Here is a 25,129-nt window from a genome sequence, read left to right on the forward strand (position 1 = left end):
AGTGAAATTAAGTGACAGCATTCTGAATTTCTCAAGGTACTATATATGGGGAAATTGTTACATTCCATTGAGCTTATGTGTCTCAGTAAAATATTTCATAATATTCTGAAATATTTTCAGTAATCACTTGGCAGTATCCTGTCAGTACTTGCTCATATTGTTCATACAAAGCAGGGCCACAAACAGTCTAATTGAAAGAAAAAAAGCTGAAAACATTATAGCTGTTAATGGTCTTGAAATTCAGTTTTATGGGTTTTTTTGCCTTAGAAATATTTAAACATTTAATGTAGAATATTCACTTAACATGGGACTTCCTTTCTGGCATTCCCAAGATCATGGAACTTTCTCTACGATTCCCAAGACCCATGTCTTCACCATGAATAGCCACAGTAGCAAATAGTTATATTAGAATACCAACCAGTAGCTTGCAAGGCAAAGTCTTTTTAAAAGAAAGGATAAGATTTGAAGAAATGTTTCTTTAATGATCCCCCATCACCTACCAAGTCAAGTGAAACATCTTCACTATATTACAGCACACCCAAGTCCTGTTTGTCCAACCTTATCTCCACGTGCTCTGGTTATACACCCAGTGTTTCCTACCACCTTGCCTCGGAAAATATGTTCTCCATGGAATTCTTTTATCAACTCCCTGACCCCAACCTGCCACATTTTTTCCCTTATTAAAATCCTGTGTTTTCAAGGTCTTCTCCATATCACTTCCTCCAACAAGCCTTTTGGGGGCCTCCCCGTGCCATCACCTCACCTCTATGCTGGTGTCATTCCCCTAGATGCCCATAAGTTGGCATTTTCTTTGTATTTTACCCATGAGTTTAACCTAGTCCTTCACAGAACAGTCACATGAGTGTGATCATCTGCTCCTTCCTTCCAGGTATAAGCTCCTTGAGGGCACAAACAACACATTATTTACCCTTATATTTGCCCTTGTATCTCTTGTAGTACCTAGAGGTACACTTTGCATATAATGGTCCCTAAGTAAATATGTGATGAATTGGATTTGTGACTGCTAAGAAAGTGAGTTATAGATCTTTCTGTTGATGTTTCTTAAGGCTTACTTCTTCCACATTTACTCTTTCAGAATGTTGACAAACAAATTCTGAGGTGTAACCCGAGACCTGGGAAGGTAAGCATAAGTTTCTTATTAACTAAGGTAAAATATGAAAAGTAAAGTTACGTTAGGGATGCCTGGCTGGCTCAGTCGGTTGGGCATGCGACTCAGGGTCATGAGTTCAAGCCTCACATTGGGCACAGAGCTTACTTTAAAAACAAAAAAAAGGTTACTTTCAGATTTGGGGAGTTTAAAGTAAATACTTTTCACTGACTTTAAAGGGGATTATTTTACTCAAAGATTTAGCATCTATAGTAATCATCTTTTATATGTTTAGGATATTTTCTACATTCTAGGACATTTTGGAATTTTAAATGCATTCTTAACAATTAGTTTTTGTGCCTGCTTTCTGTATATTGCAGATGGTTATCTATGATCTCCATGGAAGTAAATACAAGCAGGAGATCTACTGTAATATTCCCGATGCCACATCATGGTCCTTTCCGAATGGGATACTGATAAAAGTTGTAAGGGGCTGGTAAGAAATCTCTTAAAATTTGGTAGCATTTTCCCCCCAACTAAGTGTGTTTTCTTACTCTTTATGCTTTTTGTATTTTTTATTAAAGTCACATTCCCTTTCCTCTGGTTTTTGACAGAATATTTTGAAACATAATTAGTGTCTTATAATTTAATAGTTCTTTTTATGTACTGTGCCAGAAAATACTGGCTGTTTTTAGTGCTTAAAGCCAATGGGCCATAAGTAGCAAGACCTAATATATATATTATATGCAATTAATACTATTCTGAAACTACATTAGTAGCAGGATGGATTTGGCAAGTTGAGTTGAAGGCATCAGCTAAATGAAGCATAGCTTTGAAAGCGAGTTCACAAGTTGTGGGATGCTAAGGAATGTGAAGGCCACATACTTGAAGTCATTTGTCTAGCTGACATGGTCAAGAAGTGAAGGATTCTTTGTGTGGTGTAAAAATGAGGGGAAACCTCATTTGTTATGGACCATTTCCCTTGCATATGCTGCAGCCAAAATTTCTTTGTCCAGTCTCAGTTACCCACTGGTCAGTACTCATGAAGTAAGTGGTATGGTATAGTGTTGTCTTCATGCAATAAAATGGGACACCTGTGCTCCCATTTTATTCAAGAATTGGAATTGTTAAGCTATTGTTTTTGATAGAAATATATAGCTTTGTTTATATACCATCTAGAAAGTATACGTGCATTTATGCATACATAAATATAGGCGTAGATTATGTTTGGGAATATTTCCAAGTTGTGTGCACTTTTATTCTTATGCCTATGTCTATACTTAAATTAGCATATGTCATTGTTTCAAAAATAGGTTTATATACCAATTGTGGAAAATAGCTCAGGTTTTGAAAGTTAAGTAGGTACAATAGTCTGTGGACTTAATAATAAGTATCATGTGTTTTATGCCTCATTTCTTAGAAAATTAATTATAACCAATCATGCTTTTATATTTGTTCAGCTGGATTTTATATGAGAAGCCACATTTCCAGGGTCAGAAATGTGTGTTGGAAGAAGGAGAAAAGGTGTTAAATCGTGACTGGATCCTTCAGAACAGAAAACATCCACCAAGAGACTTTGTATTGGGTTCTATCAAACGTGTCTTAAAGGTGACACAACCTTTTGTTTTGTTTTGTTTTGTTTTTCCTGTTTTTTTATTTTCTTTTGTCAAGTAGTAAAGCTGTACGTTGGTCTAGCGATGTTTAAAAGCGGTTGCTAATATCCGTGCTAATTTTACCAGTCTTCATTATATTGATGATAATCTTTTGAATTTATGCATATAAAGTGTTACAGTGAGTGATAATTGAAAATGTTGCCTGTAATCTGGCCCATAAAATGAATTGGTGCATGATACATATATGTATGTGTGTATGTATATGTGCATACATATATATATATTTTTTTCTTTTTAATGTTTATTTTTGAGAGACAGGGAGAGAGAGAGAGCAAGCGAGAGAGCACGAGCTAGGGAGGGGAAGAGAGAGAGAGAGAGACACACATAATCGAAAGCAGGTTCTAGGCTGTGAACTGTCAGTACAGAGCCCGATGCAGAGCTCAAATTCAAGAGCCATGAGATAATGACCTGAACTGAAGTTGGACGCTTAACTGACTGGGCAACCCAGGTGCCCCCATACATATATTTTTAATAGTAGTAGGAATACATCATCCAGGCATCTTTAGCAAACGAGCCGAAATTTCCAAATATCTTTTTTTTTTACTATAGATCTCTACCCTTGAGTGTAGGAGTGTGTGTGTGAGTGTGTGCATATGAGTGTTTAGGAAATCAGAGAAGGAAGGGTGGAGAAAGGAAGGTAAGGTGTGTTCCTCTTTTATTTTCTGTTTAGAAAATACTATTTAATACTCACATGAGGAAGGTCTCCCAGTATAATAAAACATTTTGTGTTGGTGTAGAGGAGAGGCGAATTAGTGGTTAGGACAGATCTCAGATAAGGACAGATTTATTTCTCCAGGGCATTCTTAAGAGTTCCTTTAGCATTAAAATAGTGCATGATTTATTACAATCATATGACAGTCATGAATATATATATATTTTTTCAAGTTACGGAGATTTTGTTTATATGCTTAAAAATGTAGGGGCACCTGGGTGGCACAGTCGGTTAAGCGTCCGACTTCAGCCAGGTCACGATCTCGCGGTCCGTGAGTTCGAGCCCCGCGTCGGGCTCTGGGCTGATGGCTCGGAGCCTGGAGCCTGTTTCCGATTCTGTGTCTCCCTCTCTCTCTGCCCCTCCCTCGTTCATGCTCTGTCTCTCTCTGTCCCAAAAATAAATAAAAAACGTTGAAAAAAAAAAAATTAAAAAAAAAAAATGTAAATTCAGGTGGATCCTATAATAGTGATTTGGGTCAATGTTATTAAACTCTTGATAGCTGCAAATAGCATACGGAGGAAGGAAACATAGCTTCCAGGAAAAAGTCTCCATGAAAGGGGTATCTGCAAAAATTTTGTGAATTAATACTTCCTGGAAAACTGCAAACAAGCCTGTATCTTCACAAATACGTGTTTTGCTTTTGGATCCGATACTGTGATGAACACGGGAAATGGAAATACAAGTGAAATATGATCTCATGCTTGAGATTGCTGGAAGTCTAGGGGAGGGACATCTGAGTCACGTAAGCATATGAATTGAGAACGCTCTGCAGGGCCCTCAGGATGCACAAAGAAGAGGTACTCCCCTGGAGGAGGTGGCACCTGATTGGAATCCTGAGAGAGTATAAGCAGTGGGCGGGTGGAGATGTGAGGAAGTTCTTGGCAGAGCCACTTGTGTTAAATAAGGATGTGAATGTTGGTACCACAAGGAGATTGACGGCTGCAGCATCGAGGGTGTTTGTTTGCATTGAAAACCTTAACTGCAAGCAGGTCAGCTCAGCAAGTGGCATCTGAGTGCTCATTTAATTAGCTAACTCACTAGAAATTGATTGAAATGAATAGTGTGTAGGTATAATCTTCTAAGATTTAAATACCTTCAGGTGTGTGTGTGTGTGTGTGCGTGAGAGAGAGAGAGAGAGAGAGAGAGAGAGAGAGAGAGAGAATGTCAGGCATCATGCCAAGCCTAGTGGAGAAAAAAAGGTAAGTTGAAAACAGCAGCCTTCTCACCACAAAACCACAATAAAATCAAAAAACTCAGTTCTGTTGAATATGGATATATAAATGTGTATTTGCACATCCACCATTTGCTTAGATTATATTAAGAGAAAGAGTAAGTGATGCTTGCATTTCTTCCTTCTTCCAGTGCTTGGAGTGCTTGGAGCCTTTTTTTTTATTTTATTTTTAATGTTTATTTTTAAATAAAATTTAATAAAATTAATAAAAATTTATTTTTTAAATTTTATTTTTAATGTTTATTGATTTTTGAGAGAGAGAGAGACAGAGTGCAAGCAGAAGAGGGGCAGAGAGAGAGGGAGACACAGAATCTGAAGCAGACTCTAGGTTTCGAGCTGTCAGCACAGAGCCCGACAAGGGACGTGAACCCACGAACCTCGAGACCATGACCTGAGCCAAAGTCAGACGCTCAACTGACCAAGACACCCAGGAGCCCCTGGAGTCATGTTTTAAATTGCAGTGTTAGTGCACTCATGTCTTGAACAGACTAGCACCTTTCAATGAGGAAGGAAAATAAAACTATTGAGCATCGAATGGAAAAGGCATTAGCATTGTTCTAAATATTTTACAAAATAAGAATCAGGCATCAAACTGCTTCCTTTCTCCAACCTTGTCAAAATTTTGCCTATTGATAGCTTCATTGTCATGGTGATTGTTACCATTCCAGATTAACCTAGGCTTAAGCCTAGTACTAACTTTATCTTATTTCGTTCTCTTTTATTTGCTCTAATCTGAGTAGTCAAAACTTGTGTTCTTTAAGGATAATACTTCATGATGTCTTCACTTCGCTATGAATAGATGCAAAGGACACCGTCAGTTATCAACAGGTGTAGGTTCTGCTCAAAGTCATCTTTGCTCCCAGAAATAATTAGGAGTGAGGTAGCATTGCAAATATTAGAAATTAATATTGCAAATTACTATTTACTGTGCATTTAATATTTTTTTAAAGGAATAACATTTTTCTTGGTCAGAAGTTACTTTGGTTTTGTCCTCACTAATTTACTGAGAAGAGAGAGATCGGATGTTAGGTCAGGTACTGATGGTATTTTATGTGAGGTGGAGTCAGTTAGATTTTCTTATTGTTTTTGTTAACTGTAATCCATTCCTACCCTATTTCTCTCCTATAGTTTTGTCTCCATTCCTACAGAATGATTTAATAGTCTAAGCTTGCAAATTTCATCAAAAGTATATCATGAGTAGAAAAGTTGGGGCGGGGGGGAAGCCATACAAACTTTACTAAGAGTAAACTGTTCATTGTCACTAGATTACTAGAAAGTACCCTTCAGTTGTTAGTGTTACTGCCTCCATCCATCAAGAATTATGCAAGTCTTGCAAGAGACATTATTTCTGTGAGAATAGCCCCCATAAAGAAGGTGAAACTTAACTATTGAAATCTTTTTCATTTAACTAGAGAAAAACCTGGTCCTCTGGCAAAGAGAGTTGAGAACGTAAGCGTTCTTTTTGTTTATTTTCCATTTTTTAGTCATCATCACACTTTTTCCATTATGCTGTTTCCTTCTTTGTTGTGGTGGACTCAAGTGCCTTGTAGCTTTTTCCCTTTTAAAGTACACCACCCAAGCATTGTTTGTATAACACAATGCAGAGGAAACTTATTTGTGTGAGACACTTAGTTATGTATTCTGTTACTGTACCTTCTGTCCCTAGGGGAACATTAATAGGGCAGCATTTCAAATAATGTTAATAGAACTCTATTATTAATAGCAAACAAAAACTTTGAAGATTGACAGGTGACTGTTGTGGACGTTTCTGGCCATTTTTTGAAATGAAATTTGAGGTGTGCCTGGGTGGCTCAGTCAGTTGAGTATCCAATTCTTGATTTCACCCCAGGTCACGATCCCAGGGCCATGGAATCAAGCCCTGCATTGGGCTCCACACTGAGTGAAGGCCTCCTCATGGCTTTGTTATGCTTCTGAGAAGGAAGGCTTAAAGACTTTTGGCACTCTCCCTCTCCCCCGCTTCCCTTCTGCCCCTTTCCCCTGCTCACTCTCTCCCTCTCAAAAAAAAAAAAAAACAAAAAAAAGTAAAATGAAATTTCAAATAATACTTTTATACTTCAAAGGATATTTTAGGTTATGCTTCTTTATTGCATTTCAGAACTAGCTTTCTGAAAATAAGATGTGTTAATGTACTTGTGCATATTGATAAGAATGATTAATAATAAAACTCAGTTTGCAGAAAGGTTAAAAAATCAGAAAATTGGAGTTAAAAATTGCAAAACTAATTATAATAAAAAATAGAATTATTCAGCCTGATAAATATCACCCCTGTTACTCATTTACCTCTTTCATTAAAGCATAATCACTTGAATTTCACAATGTCCTAGGTGAGAATTTTGCTACTGAAATTTTGAATTGTATAATTAAGCACTCATGATTACTGAGTTAGTGTGTTCAGACAGAAGCACATCTTTAATTTCAGAGGAGGGAAAAATAATTGTAGTTTTCATTCCCAAAGAAAAGATGAAGTCTTTTTTGACTTACAACCTGACGATTAGATGATGTTCATAAGTAAGAATACAGAAAATTTCCTGTTTAGTTGCCTTGAGGAAAACATTTATAAAACTTAGACCATATGAAAAAGAGAGTGGGATTAGCATGGATACCAGTATGACTGAAGAGTTGTATGGAGTTCCTTTGGGTCACTGGGTTGGTGCCGTGTTGTAGGAAGGCAAATACATGTAAATTTGATGTGCTTGGGTCTTGAGCCAAGGAGTGTCATGAGGAAAGCGGTGTTCTAACAAGCCTAGCTGTATATAATGTGGTTCATACCTGACTGGTGGAATAGGCCCATAATTGATGTCTTGGCCTTGATAAAAGTCCTTGACAGTGGGAATAGATAAGAGATATACGTAAGGGAAATTTTAAAGGAAGGTTTGACAGGAGATGGTGGCAGTGAGTATGTGATGGAGTGTAGGGTCAAATTTTATAATGCCTTTCTTCTTCAAACCAACTTGTACTAAAGAAAATAAATAGAATCCCACAAGTAGGAAAACAGACTTCCTTTACCCTCACTTCTAATTCCTACTTTTGTCAATGTAAATTAGATAACACACTGAGAGAGTACTGTGCCTCTCTGTTATTTATTTTTTATATCCCCCATGAGATCAGCTTTTACTTAACTCCCTTCCTCCTCATGGCTTTGTTATGCTTCTGAGAAGGAAGGCTTAAAGACATCTGGCACTCACATAGTTTGGTAACTAAACATTGATTGTTTAATAGAACAAGACTTTTAAAAACTACATAGGGCGTCCGACTCTTGGTTTTGGCTCTGGTCAATATCCCATGGTTCGTGAGTTCGAGCCCCACATTGGGCTTCATGCTGACAATATGGAGTCTGCTTGGGATTCTCTCTCTCCCTTTCTCCCTGCCCCTTCCTTGTTTGCTTTCTGTCTCTCTCAAAATAAGTAAATAAACTTAAAAACTATGAAAAAAAAATAAAAACCAAGCCAAAAAAAAAAAGTAATACTTTCTCAATTAATTTTTATAATTTTCATGTCATTAATGTAACTTCTTAGAATAATTCATTTTTAAAACTGGTAAAATGAAACAGTATTTCCTTTGTGCTGTTTTTGAGAAGAAATTCAACTGAACAATGAGAATAATTGTAATTGCATGTCCAGGGTATTGAGAATGCTGGATTGTGTGTGTCTCCAGATGATTTCAAAGCCTTTTTTTTTTTTTTTTCAGGATTGCAGCATTCCAGAGATAGAACTTTGCCCACAGTCTGACCCAGAGTATTGTCCTATCCATATACAGCGAGCCGTCCCCAATTTGGAAGAGCTGAATATCCCTAAATCTGTGTCCTTCACTGTGAAGTCAGGAGTGTATGTATCAGTTTCTTTTTATTACAGTGATTGATGGCCACCAAAGTTAACTTTTTATTTCATGTTTTAGTAGGTGACATACATTTCTGTGAAGTTTTAGTTTATGCTCCTGGATACTCAAGAAAGACTATTGTGGGGATTTGAACAGATTTTGTTTTCCTTTGGATCCAGTTAAGTCTTTGATGTAGAACTCCTAGGAACAGATGGAGATTCTCAGACATAGTTCTTGATAGATTCATCCATCATCTTTTCACCCACCAAATTTTGAGATTGAGAAATAAAAACATGTCCCTGACCTAAAAATCTGGAGTTTGAACTATTTCAAGAATGTCTCAGTGCCAGTAGTTATTGAGTGCCTCCACAGGGCTGGACCCATGGTGCTTTTTTGTTTATTACTATTCCTGCAAGGCAGGTGGAGATACTCATTTTATAAATGAGGAAATTATATTATTTGTCTCAGGCTACCAGCTGGTGGACATGGGTCTGATGCCAAACCTTTCTGATTCTGAAGGTATCTTTCAGACTGTCGGTGCTACTTTGAGCCTGAATTTATTTATTTGTTTTTAAATTTTTTTAGTGTTTTTATTTATTTTGAGAGAGAGAGTGAGAGTGGGGTAGGGGCAGAGAGAGAGGGAGACACATAATCTGAAGCAGGCTCTAGACTCTGAGGCTGTCAGCACAGAGCCTGATGTGGGGCTTGAACCCACAAACCGTGACCTGAACCGAAGTTGGATGCGTAATTGGCTGAGCCACCCAGGCACACCAAACCCTGAGTTTAGTTTCCAGATGAGTTCGAATGACAATTCTGTGATACCAATTCAACACATGTTCCTTTTCTGTCTTTCACTCTTTTCATCTGCTCTGATGATGGTTGATGTACAAGTTGGGGCTCACTGTAGGACATCTTTCTTCATCTCTCCCAACCGTAGATTAAAACTCTTGGGCAGACCCAGTAATTGAGCCTGTCCATGAGATGTCTGTACCTATCAAGTTTAGGCAGAAGGTAGTGGGTCTTTTGGGAATCTCATGTCAAATGCTGTTCCTGAGGCAGCCAAATGAACTGATTATTGATTCTAAAAATGTGGGTCAAAGATGTAAAATGCCTTAAATGAAAAAAAAAAAAAATGTAAAATGCCTTGTAGAATCCCACCTCTGGTTGCCCCACTTTAAAAAAAGAAAACAGTAGAATGTTTTTTTTTTTTTCCAATTCTGCTTGAATCAAAGGTGTCACACCTTTTAAATATTGGAAAATTCTAAGAAAAGTAATGCTTACTGCTTGGAAAACATATAATAAATAGACTTATAAGACAGTGTTTGAATGTTGAGTACTTAATAACACATTAATTCTTGTTATATGCTCTCTAGTGAACTCATTTCGAATATGTTTTACTAGTTGTAATTTTGCCACAAAGGTTTTTTTGTTTTGGGTTTTTGCCTGTTTTTTTTTTTTTTTTTTTGATAGGCCTTTTTACTTTTAATTCTTACAAGACAATAGTATCCCTATTATACTTTAACCATTCATTTCTTATTTAGTTGGCTTGCCTACCCAGATATTAATTTTAAGGGACAAGCTACAGTTTTGGAGGAAGACCATGGACTCTTTGAGATTTCTGCAACAGAAATTAAATCATTGCATCCACTTCAGATGGTAAGCAAATTAAAAAGAAGCATTTTTCCAAAATGCCCATGAGCCCAAAGTTAAATAGCTATGGTGATTGCTCATGCATCTCTATCTTGAGAAATGAGAATGTATACTACTGAATCAACAACCTATATGTTATTTTTCTGTTTCTTTATATTATAGAGAATATCTGTGTGAAAACATTTTAATGCTTTCTAGAAGACAAATGTCTGAATTTACTTTGTGTTAAGTTTATTACAGTGCATGCCATTTCCTTATAAGTACCATTGTACAAAAATTTTGAATAAAGTTCTGAATTTTTTTTGATGCTTATTAGAAAACCACTTACAGTAAATTATGCTTTTCCATTGCAGTAATGAATGATGAGCACAGCATTAATAATAAATAGATCTGTCAGTGGTTGCTCTCTTAAAGATAATAAGTGCATGCAGTATTTATTTTTGTTGCAAACATTTTTATTTGAGGGCAGACTCTTCAATTAAATGTGAGGTGAGTGATAAACCATTCTTGGTTGCTCTGTACTTTTTAAAAAATAAAAACCAAGAAAACCTACAAAATTTTAAGAAATACCACAATGTGGAGTAGCATTAAAAACAGGAAATTCTAGAATTAGTTTTTGTGAAGGGGTTAACCTTTTATGTTCTGCAACCTTGATGTCACAAAGACTGTAAGTATGATAAAAAGTGTTTATAGAACTTGGAAGGGGAAGCACTCTAATTTAGAAAGCCCGAGCAGTTGTCATGAGGAAATGTAGTGTCAGTGGTTTGGAAATCTATTCTGCCAAAGGAGAGTTTTTAAATCTAGCAATTCCACTCTATTTCTTGGTACTCTCTGCAGTGGGATTAAATCTTTAATCAGTTGCATGTGCTTAAGGACTAAAAAGCTCAGTTTCCTTCCTTATACTGGTTGTAATCTGGAATGTATATTTTGAAGATTTCTTGTCCCATCTACATCGATGAGCAGTCTGAGTCTGTTTTGACTGCTATAGAGTTCTGTACTTAAATTTTAAAATTTACCACAACTTAAAGCTGACTGGTATGTAATCTTCACTAATCAGATGTTTATATAACCTACATATGTCACTTAGTTACTTCCAGATATTCTAAGTCTTTAATATTAAAATTTCTTATCTTAAGGGTGGACTAAAAGTGGAAATGCCTATGAACCTAAAGGTGAGTCTTAAAACAGACTTTTATAGTTTCAGTATTAATCTTCACATATTTTGAACTATTAAAGTAAAAAAATGATGACTGGTATATTCTAATAATACTTGGTGGATGTTGGGAGTGGTGGGAAATGACTGCACAGAACAGTCACTGAGGACCCATGCTGTGATGGAGAGTGAGGTCAGTATGCAAGGATGGAGGTCTTGCTGACAACCTAGTCAGACCCAATGAGCAGCTACTACAGGGTGGAAAGGTGATAGGTTTGATTTTTGATTTGGTGGGGAGGGGCTAGGGACGTGGCAGCGTGACATTCAAGCAGAGATATTGAGCAGTCTTTTGGGAGTGATGCTCAGAAAGGAGATCAGGGGTGATCAGAAGAAGCAGTAGGTAGCTCCTGTCAGATATCAGTTGGTAAGAATAAATAAGTACCTGAAGGGAACAGTAGAGACACCAGGATTAAGCCCATTTGGGGAAAGGAAATGAAATTATAAAATGTGTGTGAAAGGAGAGCGGGAAAAAAACCAGTGCAGTGATCAAAGATTCAGCCAGACCTCTGCTTAACTAGCGAATAGCACTTCCACAGGCAGGCATGGAAACAAAGATTCATCTATCTATCTCCTGCCCTGCAAAACAAGACACAGCTCCTCCAACCCTCCCATTTCTCACCTTTCTAACTTATGGAATTGACCACCATTCTCTTAATCACATAGGTGGAATCTTTTAAAAGTTAGTATCTGAGCATAGTATACCTTAGCTCTGTGTTGGAGTCATGCATATCCAAGTTTAAAAAAAAAATACTTACGATTGTATTCCACTCACAGAATATCGTTTTCGTCTGGGGTGTAGTCAGAAGTTTTCAAATTCTACAGGTGATTGTGATAACATGCAGCTGAGGTTTCGAACCAGTGACCTGAAAGATACAAAATTAGCTGTGACAGTTGAGTGACTCCTGTCTCAGTTTCTTCAGGTGTGACAGGCTGGACATTTGCAGTTTGACAGGTTGTAGAGGCATATGAATTAAATAGCTATCACACATGGTCACATTTTCAAGGTGTTATGTGTTAGTTGACGGCTTGCTCATCAAAGAATTACTGCTTCTTAGTTTGAATGTGTTCAGATGTAGAAAGTATTAAACCAAATAAAACTTCACCTCTTCAAATACATCACCCTGTGAAAATTAAATATGTGGAACACCGGAGCTGTACTACATGTTTTTTTTTCAGTTTGTATAATCTTATAAATTTTTGAAAACAAGTTAGATAGAACTTGGTCAGTATGTTTTAGCATGGGGCCTTATTTTGCCAGTTGTATGCAACGTATGCCATTAGCCACAAGTAGGACCTGGTGATAGAACGTAGATAGATTAGTGCCATTATCACCATTATCATTTCCACATACTAAAGGCAGACAGGTCATACTTGGGAAGTAAAGAGCACCAAAATGGTGGAAGAGACCTACTTGGACCAATCCAAATTTAAAATAAATGAAATGCTAGAAATGGGTTTTCTACTATACTTACCTCCCAACCCATATGAATCAAATATAAAAAAAAAAACCCAACAAAAAGAAAACACCATAATTTTTTCAATCATTTCTTCTTATTAGGAAGTTTTATATTTAAATTCAAGAATTTGCATATCTCTTTCTTACTAGTGACTGGCAGCCACCATGTTATAAGAAGCAGCTGTTGTTTCTCAATTCAGTAGATAATTTATTATTATGTCCTAGAACCTCAAGAGTGTTTTTATTTATGTCTAATAGGGGAAAGTCAATAAATACAAGGTGGGCCTGTGTTAAATTCCAGGCAGAGAGCTAAAATTAGGTAATTTAAGAGTCAATTATAAGACAATTTACCCTGTCAGATGGTCCTAGGATTGGGGTAACCAGAACAGCGTAATCGTGACAGAAACATATTATTAAGGTATCTTCATGGTAATAACCCACATAAATCCTTGTCAATATCAGTCAGTGTGCTACGTTGTAAATAAATATTAGTGCAAAAATGGATGGTGTCCCTGTTCATGTTGGGATTTTTAGTGTCACTTAAGTAAATGAATTTTGTACCTATTCTAAAATATGAGCATGTTAAGTAATTTTCTTTCATATCTTCCAGGTTATTATTTATGAAAAACCTCACTTCTGTGGACAGGCCAGAGAGTTTAGTGAACACATAGATTCTGTCCCTAAGTTCTTAAAAAATAACGGGGATTTTCATGGAATTGGATCAATTCGTGTCATCGGTGGAGTGTGAGTGTTATGTTTTCAATATTGCAATTAATAGTCTGTTCTTTGAAGATCACAGAAAATGTGCTAAGCAGAGCAAAAAGAATGTGCCTTAATCTAAAAATATGCATCTTTTCTGTAAGGTACTATAAAATAAAAAAAATAGTTACTAATGGCTTTCCTGTGAACTCTTGATTGTATTAGAGATTTTGAGATAGATTGAATATAGAAAATAGTTTCTAAAACTTAAACACTTGGTATTGCTAAACACAATATAGAAGATAAAAATTGCAAAATAAAATTATTTTGGGTGGGGGGGGATGCCTCAAGGGCTCAATCTGTTCCAGTGTCTGATTCTTGATTTGGACTCATCATGAACCCAGGGTTGTGGGATTGAGCCCCACATTTTGGGATTCTATCTCTCTCTTCGCCACGTTTGCGCACTTGCTTGTGCGCTCGCTCTCTCTCTCAGATAAAAGAAATTGATATGTTTTGTTTTACAAATTTTGAATATGAATGGAAGCCCCAATTTTGATTCTCTATTCTGTGGATCTTAGTTAACTTTCTGTGCTGAGGATCTTGCCAGTGAGTCCTTCATTAAAGAAGTAGCCTGGGTTGTAGGTTTCCCAAGTCAAGTATTTTTTACATTGGTTACCCTCTGACATTATACTGTTTTTGAGGAAGCCCCCCCCAAGAACCTCTAAGTATAAATCTAAGTGTAACCTAATCTCAGTCATCGGTTTATGGGGCAGGGACCCCAGAAAATCCATGACTGAACTGGTGGGATATGGGTTTGTATTTGTATCCTGGCAGATAAAATCAGAGCTTATTTGCCATTGTCAACTTAGTACTAGAATTCCTCCATGAACATTGTTGGTCTCTCTGTTGATATGATAGTTTATTTGGAATGTTGGTTCATTTTAAGTATCCATGTCTCATTATTTGCAGTAACATCATAAAACTTCTTCATGCTATTCTAGCAAAAGATTCTACTAAAATATTTATTCATAGAAGTTAAATGATGGGTCTTAGATCTCTCAAGGGTCTACATTTAGAGACTTAGACTTTGCAGTTTCTGGCTGTAAATCAAGTGATGGCCACACTAGCCAAAATGGAAACATAAGAGACTATGCCATATATTAGATATGTAGGACATATCCATAATTAGTCTGACATTGGTAATCATTTAATTCTTTATCCTTCAATTAAAAAATTATTAGGCCCTTGAAAAACAAACATGTTTTGGATAAACAAATTTTTATTGTGTCATATTTATTTGCAGTCTTCTCTAATCTGTGAACACATATGCTTCTTGTTAACCCTGCTAAATATTATTGCCTTTTCTTCCCTTTGGAATCTGAATGTTTTTCCCATTAACTAGATTGTGATTTGCATTGTTTCCTGAGTTTTTTTGTAATTGTTCTATAAAAACTCTCAAGAAAACATTATGGCTTGTGATACAATATACACAAGTTTCATTTTTCATATGACAACTGTAGGAGTAAAATGTCATATCCCCATTTAAAAGTGAACAGTTGATTTCACTGTTTTTCAGTGTTACTACCACTTTTCACTTTTGTTAACTGTTTATCTGCAGGTAGTAAGAATTCATCTCTGTCCCATCTTGAGGAATCTAGAGAAAGTGAGGTTGATGTTTTTTCATTTTTCTCAGATAACATCTGTTTTTAAATATCCCAGATGGATATATAAATTGAATGTTAGACAAAACTTTATTGTAAAAAAGCTGAGAAGATTTTTGAACTGTCATCATGTAATAATTTATTAATCTGTCTTTAATATTTAGGTCTTCTATATCTTTTATTCTTTTTCCCATTCAGGTTTATTAAAAGCATGTTTTGAGTAGCCACATTTATATAAATGAAAGCCACATTTAGAATTTGAAAGTTTTGGGGACTCCTGGGTGGCTCAGTAGGTTAAGTGTCTGACTCTTGATTTTGCCTCAGGTCATGATCTCACGGTTCATTAGATCGACCCCTGCATCAAGCTTTGTGCTGACAGTGCAGACTCCCTGGGATTCTCTCCCTCTTTCTGTCCCTCCCCAACCCCACATGCACACACCTCAGCTCACTCACTCACTCTCTGTGTCTCAAAAATAAACTCAAAAAAAATTTTGAAAGCTTTCTTGTGCAGTTTATCTTCGCATAATAGTTTAAGAATAAAATAATGTTCTTGTACATATTACAAATTCACTAAGATATATAAAATATGTTTATCCCCATTCATGTGGACCCCTTCTTCCCTTGCCATATACACACCTACATGCAGAAAATGAGGAGGTGTACATGATTGCTGAGCGACTGCTATTATTTTATGCCCTTTGGAAACAATTTTTTGGAGTAGTTTTTTAATTTTTTGAAAACAATAGTAGTCAGCCGTACCCAGCTTCATTTGTCAAGCCCCAGAATGCAGAAGTTCCCAACCCACGAGCCCAAAATAGTCATTCTGGAATCTTCTCCATTGGAGGGGCTCCCATTGTAACACCACAGTGCCCCTCAAGGCAGATTTAAGCAGGCCATTGTGTGTTATGAATCATCCATGCCCACATTACATTCGTTAGCTACTGTGAATTATTCCATAAAAAGGTAAGTTTTGTGGAGGAGCTTAATGACCAATGATGTTTATCAGTGTTCTTTACTGACAGTTTTAGATGAGAAGTCAAGAAACCTGTGTCCCTGGAGCATACTGTGTCACCGTCCTTCCTGTTCCCATTATCACCACTGATTAAATGGTGGGGACAAAATTGCCCACCCCTAAATTTTTACAGAAGCCTTCATATATGTGTGGGCCATCAGCGCTAATGCCAGCCCAGTTGCATTTCCTCTTTGTTAAAACCACCGGTAATGTGTTTTAGATCTGAAGCCTACTGAGAGGTTCTTTTGATTTAAACCCTAGAAAAATGTTTAATATAGTAATCATTCTCTGTGATTACAGAAGGGCTTTGTCAATAAAATAAGAATGGCTCTTTGAATCTCAGCATAGGTTTGTAACTTTTGTCATTGGCTATTTGTACTTTCCATTAATTGGCTGTTCCCCCCGCACCACCACCATATTGAGATACAGTATCATGTCATGCCACAATTAGCAAGCTTTGCCCTGTTGTAATTCTACAATAGTTAACCTTTGTTGGGAAAAGCCGGCAAACTATAAAAGCTATTGATCCATGAAGCATACAGCATTTATCTGTCTTTATAAATGGTAACAAAACAATGTGTTGTTTTTTTAAAATATGGTGATAATACAACTAAGTGCTTTATCGGGATATTTTCTTTTTTTTTTTCTTTTTTCTTTTTTTTATTCATGGCTTAATTGGATATCCTTTGTATTTCTAGGTGGGTTGCCTATGAAAAAGAACATTTTAAAGGCCAGCAATTCTTGCTTGAAGAAGGAAATTTTGAAGACAGTAATGCCTGTGGAGCATTAAGTGGCCCCATCTTGTCTTTCCGCTTCTTACAAGCTGTGAGTTAGCTTTGTTATTCGTAATTTTCTGTTTTCTCTCCATGAAAATCAGTCATGAGTTGTGATAAAACATGAGGTTATAAAATGTTTCTAATACCTGAGAGCATTACACTGAACCACTAATGTGGCTTGCCTGCTTTTCTTAACTTTATGATTATTATAGAATACTTATGTTTACTTTTCATCCATCAATCCCATAAGTACTTTTTGAGCACCTGTTTTGTGAGCTGTATTGTATCAGATACTGGAGATACAGTGGCCACTCAGTCCTTGCTTTCGCAGAGCAGGCAGTCTACTAGAGAAAATAGCATTTATATAAGTGTTTGATATTATTTGGCTATGATTGGATTAAGCACAAAGTACTCAGGGTACCCAGAAAAAGGTCAGTTACTCCCACTTGGAAATAGAGAGGAAAAGATAACAGTTGAGTAAAATGTCTGATTCAAGAGTTAGCCAAGTGGAGAGGTTCCAGGACAGAGTGAATCAGAAAGGTAGGTGCTATTTTAGCAAGAGATTAACATTAAAAGGCAAGGATGCGAGCCACTAGTTCTCAGCTGGAGGTGATTTTACCCCTAGGGAGCATTTGACAGTGTCCGGAGACATTTTGGATTGTTGTGATTTGTGGAGGCCTAGATGGGGGCTGATACTGATAGCTACTCCATGGATGCCGGGGATACTGCCAAACCTCCATAAGTCACAGGACAGCCCTCTCAAAACAAAGAGTCATCTGGTCTAAAATGTTAATAGTGCAGAGGTTGAGAAATCCTCTTATAAGTGAAACTGGGGTGTTTGGGAAATACAATTAAGTCAGGATATTAGGCAGAACTTTGGGAGAAATGAGGGCAAAAGCCAGATAATGAAGGGCCTTATACACATGTTGAGTCCAGATTATTATTTTTTTCTTTATTTGACCTTGAGCCTCTGATGGATCTTATGCCCAGTGAGCAAGATTAGATTAGAAATTTAGAAAGATCTTTGTGGTGACTCTATCCAGAAATGGCTTGGGATGGAGGAGATAAGTCTGGACATTACAGAACTCCAGGTAGAAGTCAAGGTCACAGAGAAGAGATACATGCTAGAGAGTTCTGTAGGGATCAGGGTTTATCAAATGTTGCTTATTTTTCTGACCAGCTCTGGAGATTTTTAAGTATGTTCAGAGGAGCATGCTTTCTTGCAATTCAGGAGTTCTGCAGTCTCTTCCCAAAGTAATCTTTACCCATGTAAATACTAACTGTCTGCAATGACCTCTAAAGCCCTCTTTGAAGGAATTGATAATGAAGTGAAGGGTGTCCACATGAACTTTGAATGGGCACAAAGAGTTGCATGCTCTGGCCTTTTAGGTTTTTGTCTGTCTGGGCTATTCATCTGGTCAGGCAGGAGGAGCCAAGAATGGGGAAAGCTGCACAGGAGCAAGGGAGCTTTTTTTGTGTTTCTCCATGAATGATCCTTGTTAGTAAGACCACGAGTTGGAAACCAGTTCTACCTAAAAGACCTATAAGACAGGCCACTGAAGATAATTGGGCACTGAGTTTCCTTGAGCAGTGGATAGATAACTATGAGGTACTTAGTCCACAATTCTATTATGCAAGGTCCATGCATTTTCTCTACTTAGCTATTCCTTTCTTGACCTCTAAAAAGGCAAGCAAGATGAAACAAGATAGAACCTTCATCCTTTTATTTTAGTTCTTCACAACCATATGCATTCAGGGAACTATGAGTCATGAGTCCAAGAATCTTCTGCTCTAATGTTGAATAATTTTTAATATTTTTCCTCCTTATTTAAAAAGATAGCTGAATGGAAGCCTTGCTGTTCCTAGAAATGTTCAACAATGAATGTGGCATCTTCTCATGATGACTATGACTAAAACAAGCAAACAGAATAAAACCCCAAATCACTCATTGAAATCTCCCAATAATAGAAAATGTGAAAAGATATAAATACTATATATAGCCAAATAATAGGTATTTGGTATAGAAAGTATGATAATATACATTGGAAAAACTGGTAGGAATTGGCATGTTGATTACTGCTGTATACAAAAGTTTGGGGTGTTTACGAAAATAACGACAGCTTTTATGTAAATAAATTCCCTTGACATAAAATCTTCTGTTAAGATTTTTTTTAACAATTAAAAGACTACTTGTTAGCTTATAAAGATATTATTATAATCTTGACATTTGTCAAGTGCTTATTAATGGCCTTACATGCATACTTGTACTGAATCTTCACAAAGACCACAAGATAGACACTGTTACCATTTTCATCTTATAGGAATGGAAACTAAGGGTCTCAGGTAAGAGTCATACCAAGTGTAGAATTGTTATTTGAGACCAAGTCTGTGTTACTGTAGAGCCCATATTTTCCTTTTTTTTTTTTTTTAATTTTTGTTACAGAGTGATTACCCTAAAAAAGTACCTTAACTTTGGAAAACTGGATTTCATTCAACCAAAAGCTTATTAGCATTTCATTTGTAGCTAGAAATGTATGCTAACATTGCAGACCAGTACACATGTATAATAAATATTTACATGACTTTCAGACAGTTCATTTATAATTTAAATTTATGTTCACTAAAATATTTTCAGATGAAATATTTTGCATTCTTCAGACATAGCAGAGAGTTGGAAGAGTTTTGGGTTTTTTTACTACTTTATTGAGACACTGTTGACATATAAAGAGCTGTACATATTTAACATCTACAACTCGATGAGTTTGCAGACATGTGTACACTGGGGAAACCATTACCACCATCAAGACCAGACATACCCGTCTTCTCCCAAAGTTTCTTCCTGCTCCTTTATTATTATTATTTTTTTTTCTTGTGATAAGACATAAGATCTACTCTCTCTGAAAAATTTTAAATTTAAGACACACTATTGTTAGACGTAAGATTTAAAGCTCTCATGGTTGTCATAACCTATATAGGTTAGCAGGTAGATTTGACATGAGACATCTTTTTCCCCATATAGATTTTCAGGTGTCCCTAACCTGGGAAAGAATGATGCACTACATGTAAGATCTAAATTAAAGTAATATAAAACAAAATAAAGAAGAAGATAGATAGAAAAGTTGCATAATGCAATACAGTTTTCTAATGTCCTGGCTTCAGAATGTAGAACACTGTGAATCTACTAAGGTCAAATTCTGGACATGTTCCTTAGGGATAATGTGATCTGTGTCTTGGAGTGCTTGGAGAAGACAACAGGAAATATGTTTCTAATTCCAAATGAGGCAGTCAGATATACTGACTTTGAGTTAATTTCTTTTTTTTTTTTTTCTTTTTTTTTAAAGGAGAGGTCCAGAAGAATATAGGAGTATTTAGACTCCAGGGATTAAACAATGAATTTTTATTCCTTGGCTTCCTCGGTATTTTCCCCTCAGTTTTATACTAGCTTAACTTTTGGATTTGCTTTTGTTAGGATTTTCAGACCTGGGGCCTCTTTTCAGGTCTCTGAAACCAGGTGGTATGCAATGGGGAGACCATTATTTCTCCTAAATAAATGTATATACCAATTCTCCACTGGTGTCTCATAATACTTTGCCCACCAGGGGTTTTAGCACAAGAGCTCCAGGGCAGATCAGCTATGGGATTGTATGGAATTTAAAAACACCCAATTTACTAATCCTTAAAGACTTATCTTTGGTCCCAAAGCATCTGCTCATTTTTTCTGACAATGGGGAGCTCTGGACCAGAGATAGCTTACCAGAGTAAGCTATCCAGATTTTCCCTTGGATATAAGTGCTTTAAAAATATAAAATGGAATACAAATTTTAGATCATTCCATCATTATTCATTCTTCTCAAGCAACAGAGCTCCACTTTAATCTGTGTGACTTTCAAAATTATATAATTTTTGCACCTGGCAAAGCAGGGATGCTAGTAACATAGAAATCTCATGATGCTTACCCTGGACATGACTCTTAAGTGCCTATTGCAATCTCCTCTTGAACAAGGCAGTTAGAAGTTGTGGGTTTGGGTTTTTGTAGTTTTTTGTGTGTTTTATATCACACTTCATACATGTATCCCCAGGAGATTTAGCCCAGGTGATTGGATTTGGGCTAGTTCGAGCTCTGCCCAGTAGGGACACCATATTGATGGTAACTGTCAACTAGATCAGATAATGTATATTTGGTAGATTTGAGTGAAGAATGCAGAGAGTGAAAAAAGGAAAGTGGCTCAGAAAGGTACTTAGAAAAAGATAGAAGGCAAAAGCTGTAAGGCAAGAAAAGCCTTGAGTAAACAAAAGCAGAAGATGGAAAGAGGAGAGTGATGCCACTTAAGAGGCTCCTGTGGCCCTTGGCCGGGTCTCTCAGAATAGCAGACAGAGTAGGAAGGACACAAACTCAATCCATATGAGGAAATTTGTTTGTGAATCCACAAGCATATGGCAGCAGTCAGCTCTTATACTTGACACTGGGTCCTGTGACAGTGGGTCCCTCCTCTGCTCAGCTTCCAGGCTGCATTGTTGTTGCCTGCTTCCCAGTTCACTCTTGCACAGCCCACACAGTAGGATTTGTGCAAATCATTGCTCAAGTAAAGTACATAACATCATAACATAGTTATTTCTTAATGAAAGGTCACAAACACAGCACATGTACACATATCTGTATTTGTCTTTTTATGTCTTTGTCTCATTTTACTCCAATATAATGTGAACCATGGCGTTTCAGCTTATCCTTGTTCCCCTATTCCTGCAACCCTAACAGGGAGTAGAGAACAGTTGTAGGGGCAGAAGAAGTAAAAGCAGAGATGGAGCATTCCAGAGTTACCAGAGTAAGGGAGGAGAGGGCCATGTAATTAAGAACTGCTACAGACTCTCCTGGAGCTCTTGGGCCTGCTTGGTTAGTTACTGTTAGTACCAGTTCCTTGACCAGGACCCAGATGGGGCTCCTTTCAGCTAATCCTCACATTGTATCCTCACAGCCACTTGGAGCTTGTTTTATACTTACAGGTTACAAGAAACAGGCATGTTCAGCTTCTTCGGGTGATGAAAATTTGTGTTGTCAGTATAACCAGGATTGCTGGTGTGCCACCAGTTGTGCATATTTCAGTTGAAAGGCTTGTCCTGGGGACTTTACGGCAAATCACTTATGGAACATTTAAAGGCTTGATTTTATATATTTATGTATGTGTGTGTATATATATATATTTTTTTTTTAATATATTTTTATACTTTTATATTTGTATCTGGAAAATGGTGGATCTTTCTCAAGATAGACATGTGTATGCATGTATATGCATGTATATTACATGTATATATATAAAATTAGGATTTAGGGGAGCTCAATGATAACAAGTACAGGTATTTTAAGGATAAAGTGTTATATTAATAAAAGAAGGGATGGTGGGGAGCCTGGGTGACTCAGTCGGTTAAGTTCTGACTTCAGCTCAGGTCATGATCTCACAGTTCATGGGTTTGAGCCCCGCATCGGGCTCTGTGCTGACAGCTCAGAGCCTGGAGCCTGCTTTGGATTCTGTGTCTCCCTCTCTCTCTGTCCCTCCCCTGCTCGCGCTCTGTCTCTCTCTCAAAATAAATAAACATGAAAAAAGAAAAATTTTAAAAAGAAGGGATGGTGACAGTGATGTGAAATAAATTCACCCAACTCTCATTTTTATTTAAGAACCTTGTGAAGGTAATGAAAGTAACACATATTGTCAGGTTCCAAAGGTTTACTGTCAAGGAGGAATTAAAAACACAATTATGGGTTATGAATTATAATAAACATTTCAGGTAAAAAGCCTTTCTCTTTTATCCTGAAGTCTCAAATGAAATTTGATCCATTGATATGAAGTTTTTAATTCCTTGGAAGTTGAGAAGTAAGTAGTAAATGAGAGGTTTTTTTAATGTATTTTCTTCTGATAGATGCTTTGGTTGTTTTTGACGCTGTTTTGCTTGTTCATGTAAGGTGAATGTTTATCCTCGAAATCTATTCTTAGATTAGATTTATAACGTATTAAAAGCAGGAGAAAATGGATATTGTTTAGACTTACAGAAGTTGCTAACATTTTCCATAGGTCTAAGACTAATCTACAAACAACGAAATAGTAGGGACAGAGGAAGAGAGTTTGGTTCTCTAGCAGTAATGTCGCACACAGAGAGTCGTGATATTGAGACTTCTCTTTCCAGGAAGCAACTTTATTCCTGCCGGCACCCCTCAGTTGGGCTCGTCCTCAAAGAACTGAGCCCCAAATGCCACGTGGCATAGTTTTTAATGTATTTTTTACTTGTTTGTCTCCCATATATGGTAACACACAAACATGTAGTCTGATTAAGTGGTCTCATGTTACAAGGTCGCGAGGGATGTTGTCAAGTGCACTAATAGCAAGATTTCCTTGAGGTTTTTTTTTTTTTTTTTTTTTATCCTTAGGGAGGGGACCCTACCACATTACCCCCTCTGATGCTCAGACCCCTCTATTTAGGGTCAAAGAGCATCATCTTGGTTTAGAGGTTAAATTTTTTATAACATCATTACATGAGTGGCTTTTTTTTTTTTTTTTTTTTTTTTTTTTTTTTTAATTATGGCCTCAATGAGATTGGAGGCAGACTACATCCAGGGGAGCTAAGCAAGGTTACATTAAGCAGCCTCCTAAAATTAGGAGGATAATTTCCATGAGGATTTTGAATCCCCTGAGAGTTGAAAATCATCCTCCAAATAACTCCCCAGGGTTTCAGTCGTTCGAGGTCTGGACTGGGACACGAGAAACCTTTTTCATTTGATCCGTGATCTCTTCTTGGACTTTCCTCTCATTACCTATCTGTAGGCAGCAGTTGCTCAAGTTAAATTTTCCATAAACACCTCGCTCAGAAGCAAGCATGTAATCTAAGGCCAAGCAATTTTGATAGATGGCATTGCACATTTTGGTTTGTTGCTTGGCTAGTAAGTTAAGAGCTCTGGCAGTTTCATTGTTAAAATTTTTACAACTGCTTGCAGTCTAATTATGCGGTTTAGCATGTAAATGGGAGTGTAGTAGCCGCAATACCCATCCTCTGCCCAGATGGCAGGGCCATGATATTGGATTATATGCTCCAGAGGCCATTTATTATCTTTTTGAGTATTAATTTGTAAGGCACACTGCTTTCTTTGAGTCTCCCTGTCCCCATATACTTGGAATCCCAAATACTTCTCTCTAGCAAGTGGGAGCAGGAAGAAAGATGGATGAGTAGTTTCCAGCACATATGACCCTGACCAGATTGAGGGAAGTAGTATATAGGCTGTCTTTGCACATATCTAGCATAGTCCACCTGGGACTCGCCTTTGATGCCTGTGTTGACATTGTCTCAGGCCTCTCAGAGATGGGAGAAGTTAGACAAGGGGTGGGGATCTGGCTCAAGGTGACCTGAGGTCCCTCACCATTGGGTTTTTCGGACAGTTGAGTTATAAAATCTTTGGCATAGGCGTGCTAAATTTTTAACAGACGACAATGAACTTTTCTCCACTAGGCAAGACAGTTTTTTTCCCAGTAACTGAGCTTTTAAGAAGCCAAACCCCAATAGTAGGACTGGGGTATTTTGTTTTACTATAAGGTTTGTGGGGATCTAATTTTTAGTCTCTTAAGGCCATTGTTTCCCCATGTAGGTACCAGCGAAGTATTCTATTCCCAAAAGGAAGGTGAGTGTTAACAAAAACCTCTCATCACATTTTTAGCCAGCCGAGGCAGCCTCTGCCAACCTATGGAAAGGAGTAGAGCAGGAACCACAATGGTAGTGGGAAACAAGGCGTGATAGTGCATCACAGTAAGGAAACATATAGAAAATAAGGACAGTCTTTTGGACTTAAGGACATCGATTCCTCAAGCTTCTGCCATGCATGGATTAGTCAGCTTCTGGAGTGACTAAAGCAGGGCTGCAGTTTCTTGGAGCCTCTGGAGTTGCATATTGCTTCTTCCATATGGTCAGCTTGCACAGCATTGATAGATCAGGAACGCATTCCCAGTTTCAAGATGCCAGCTTCACTCTGCTGTGGTGAATCCAGGTACCCACTTTGGCTACCTTTACTGTAGTAGGGGTGGACAAAATGACAGTGAATGGTCCCCTCCAGAGGGGCTTTAGG

The 25,129-nt window shown here is 37.2% G+C and overlaps 1 protein-coding gene across 2 annotated transcripts in view; it reads left to right on the top strand.

The window, feature by feature from the left end:
• CRYBG3 (crystallin beta-gamma domain containing 3) overlaps nt 1-25,129 on the top strand; it is a 130,276-nt gene that overhangs the window by 53,049 nt on the left and 52,098 nt on the right. For both annotated transcript variants that reach the window (XM_042998379.1, XM_042998380.1), the window contains exons 5-12: nt 1,097-1,141; nt 1,489-1,604; nt 2,569-2,716; nt 8,433-8,569; nt 10,103-10,217; nt 11,348-11,383; nt 13,491-13,624; nt 16,951-17,077. In XM_042998379.1, coding sequence (XP_042854313.1) covers nt 1,097-1,141; nt 1,489-1,604; nt 2,569-2,716; nt 8,433-8,569; nt 10,103-10,217; nt 11,348-11,383; nt 13,491-13,624; nt 16,951-17,077 — 858 coding nt within the window. The remainder of the gene's footprint in view (nt 1-1,096; nt 1,142-1,488; nt 1,605-2,568; nt 2,717-8,432; nt 8,570-10,102; nt 10,218-11,347; nt 11,384-13,490; nt 13,625-16,950; nt 17,078-25,129) is intronic.

The sequence above is a fragment of the Panthera tigris genome, chromosome C2, assembly GCF_018350195.1.
Source record: "Panthera tigris isolate Pti1 chromosome C2, P.tigris_Pti1_mat1.1, whole genome shotgun sequence".
Taxonomy (NCBI): domain Eukaryota; kingdom Metazoa; phylum Chordata; class Mammalia; order Carnivora; family Felidae; genus Panthera; species Panthera tigris.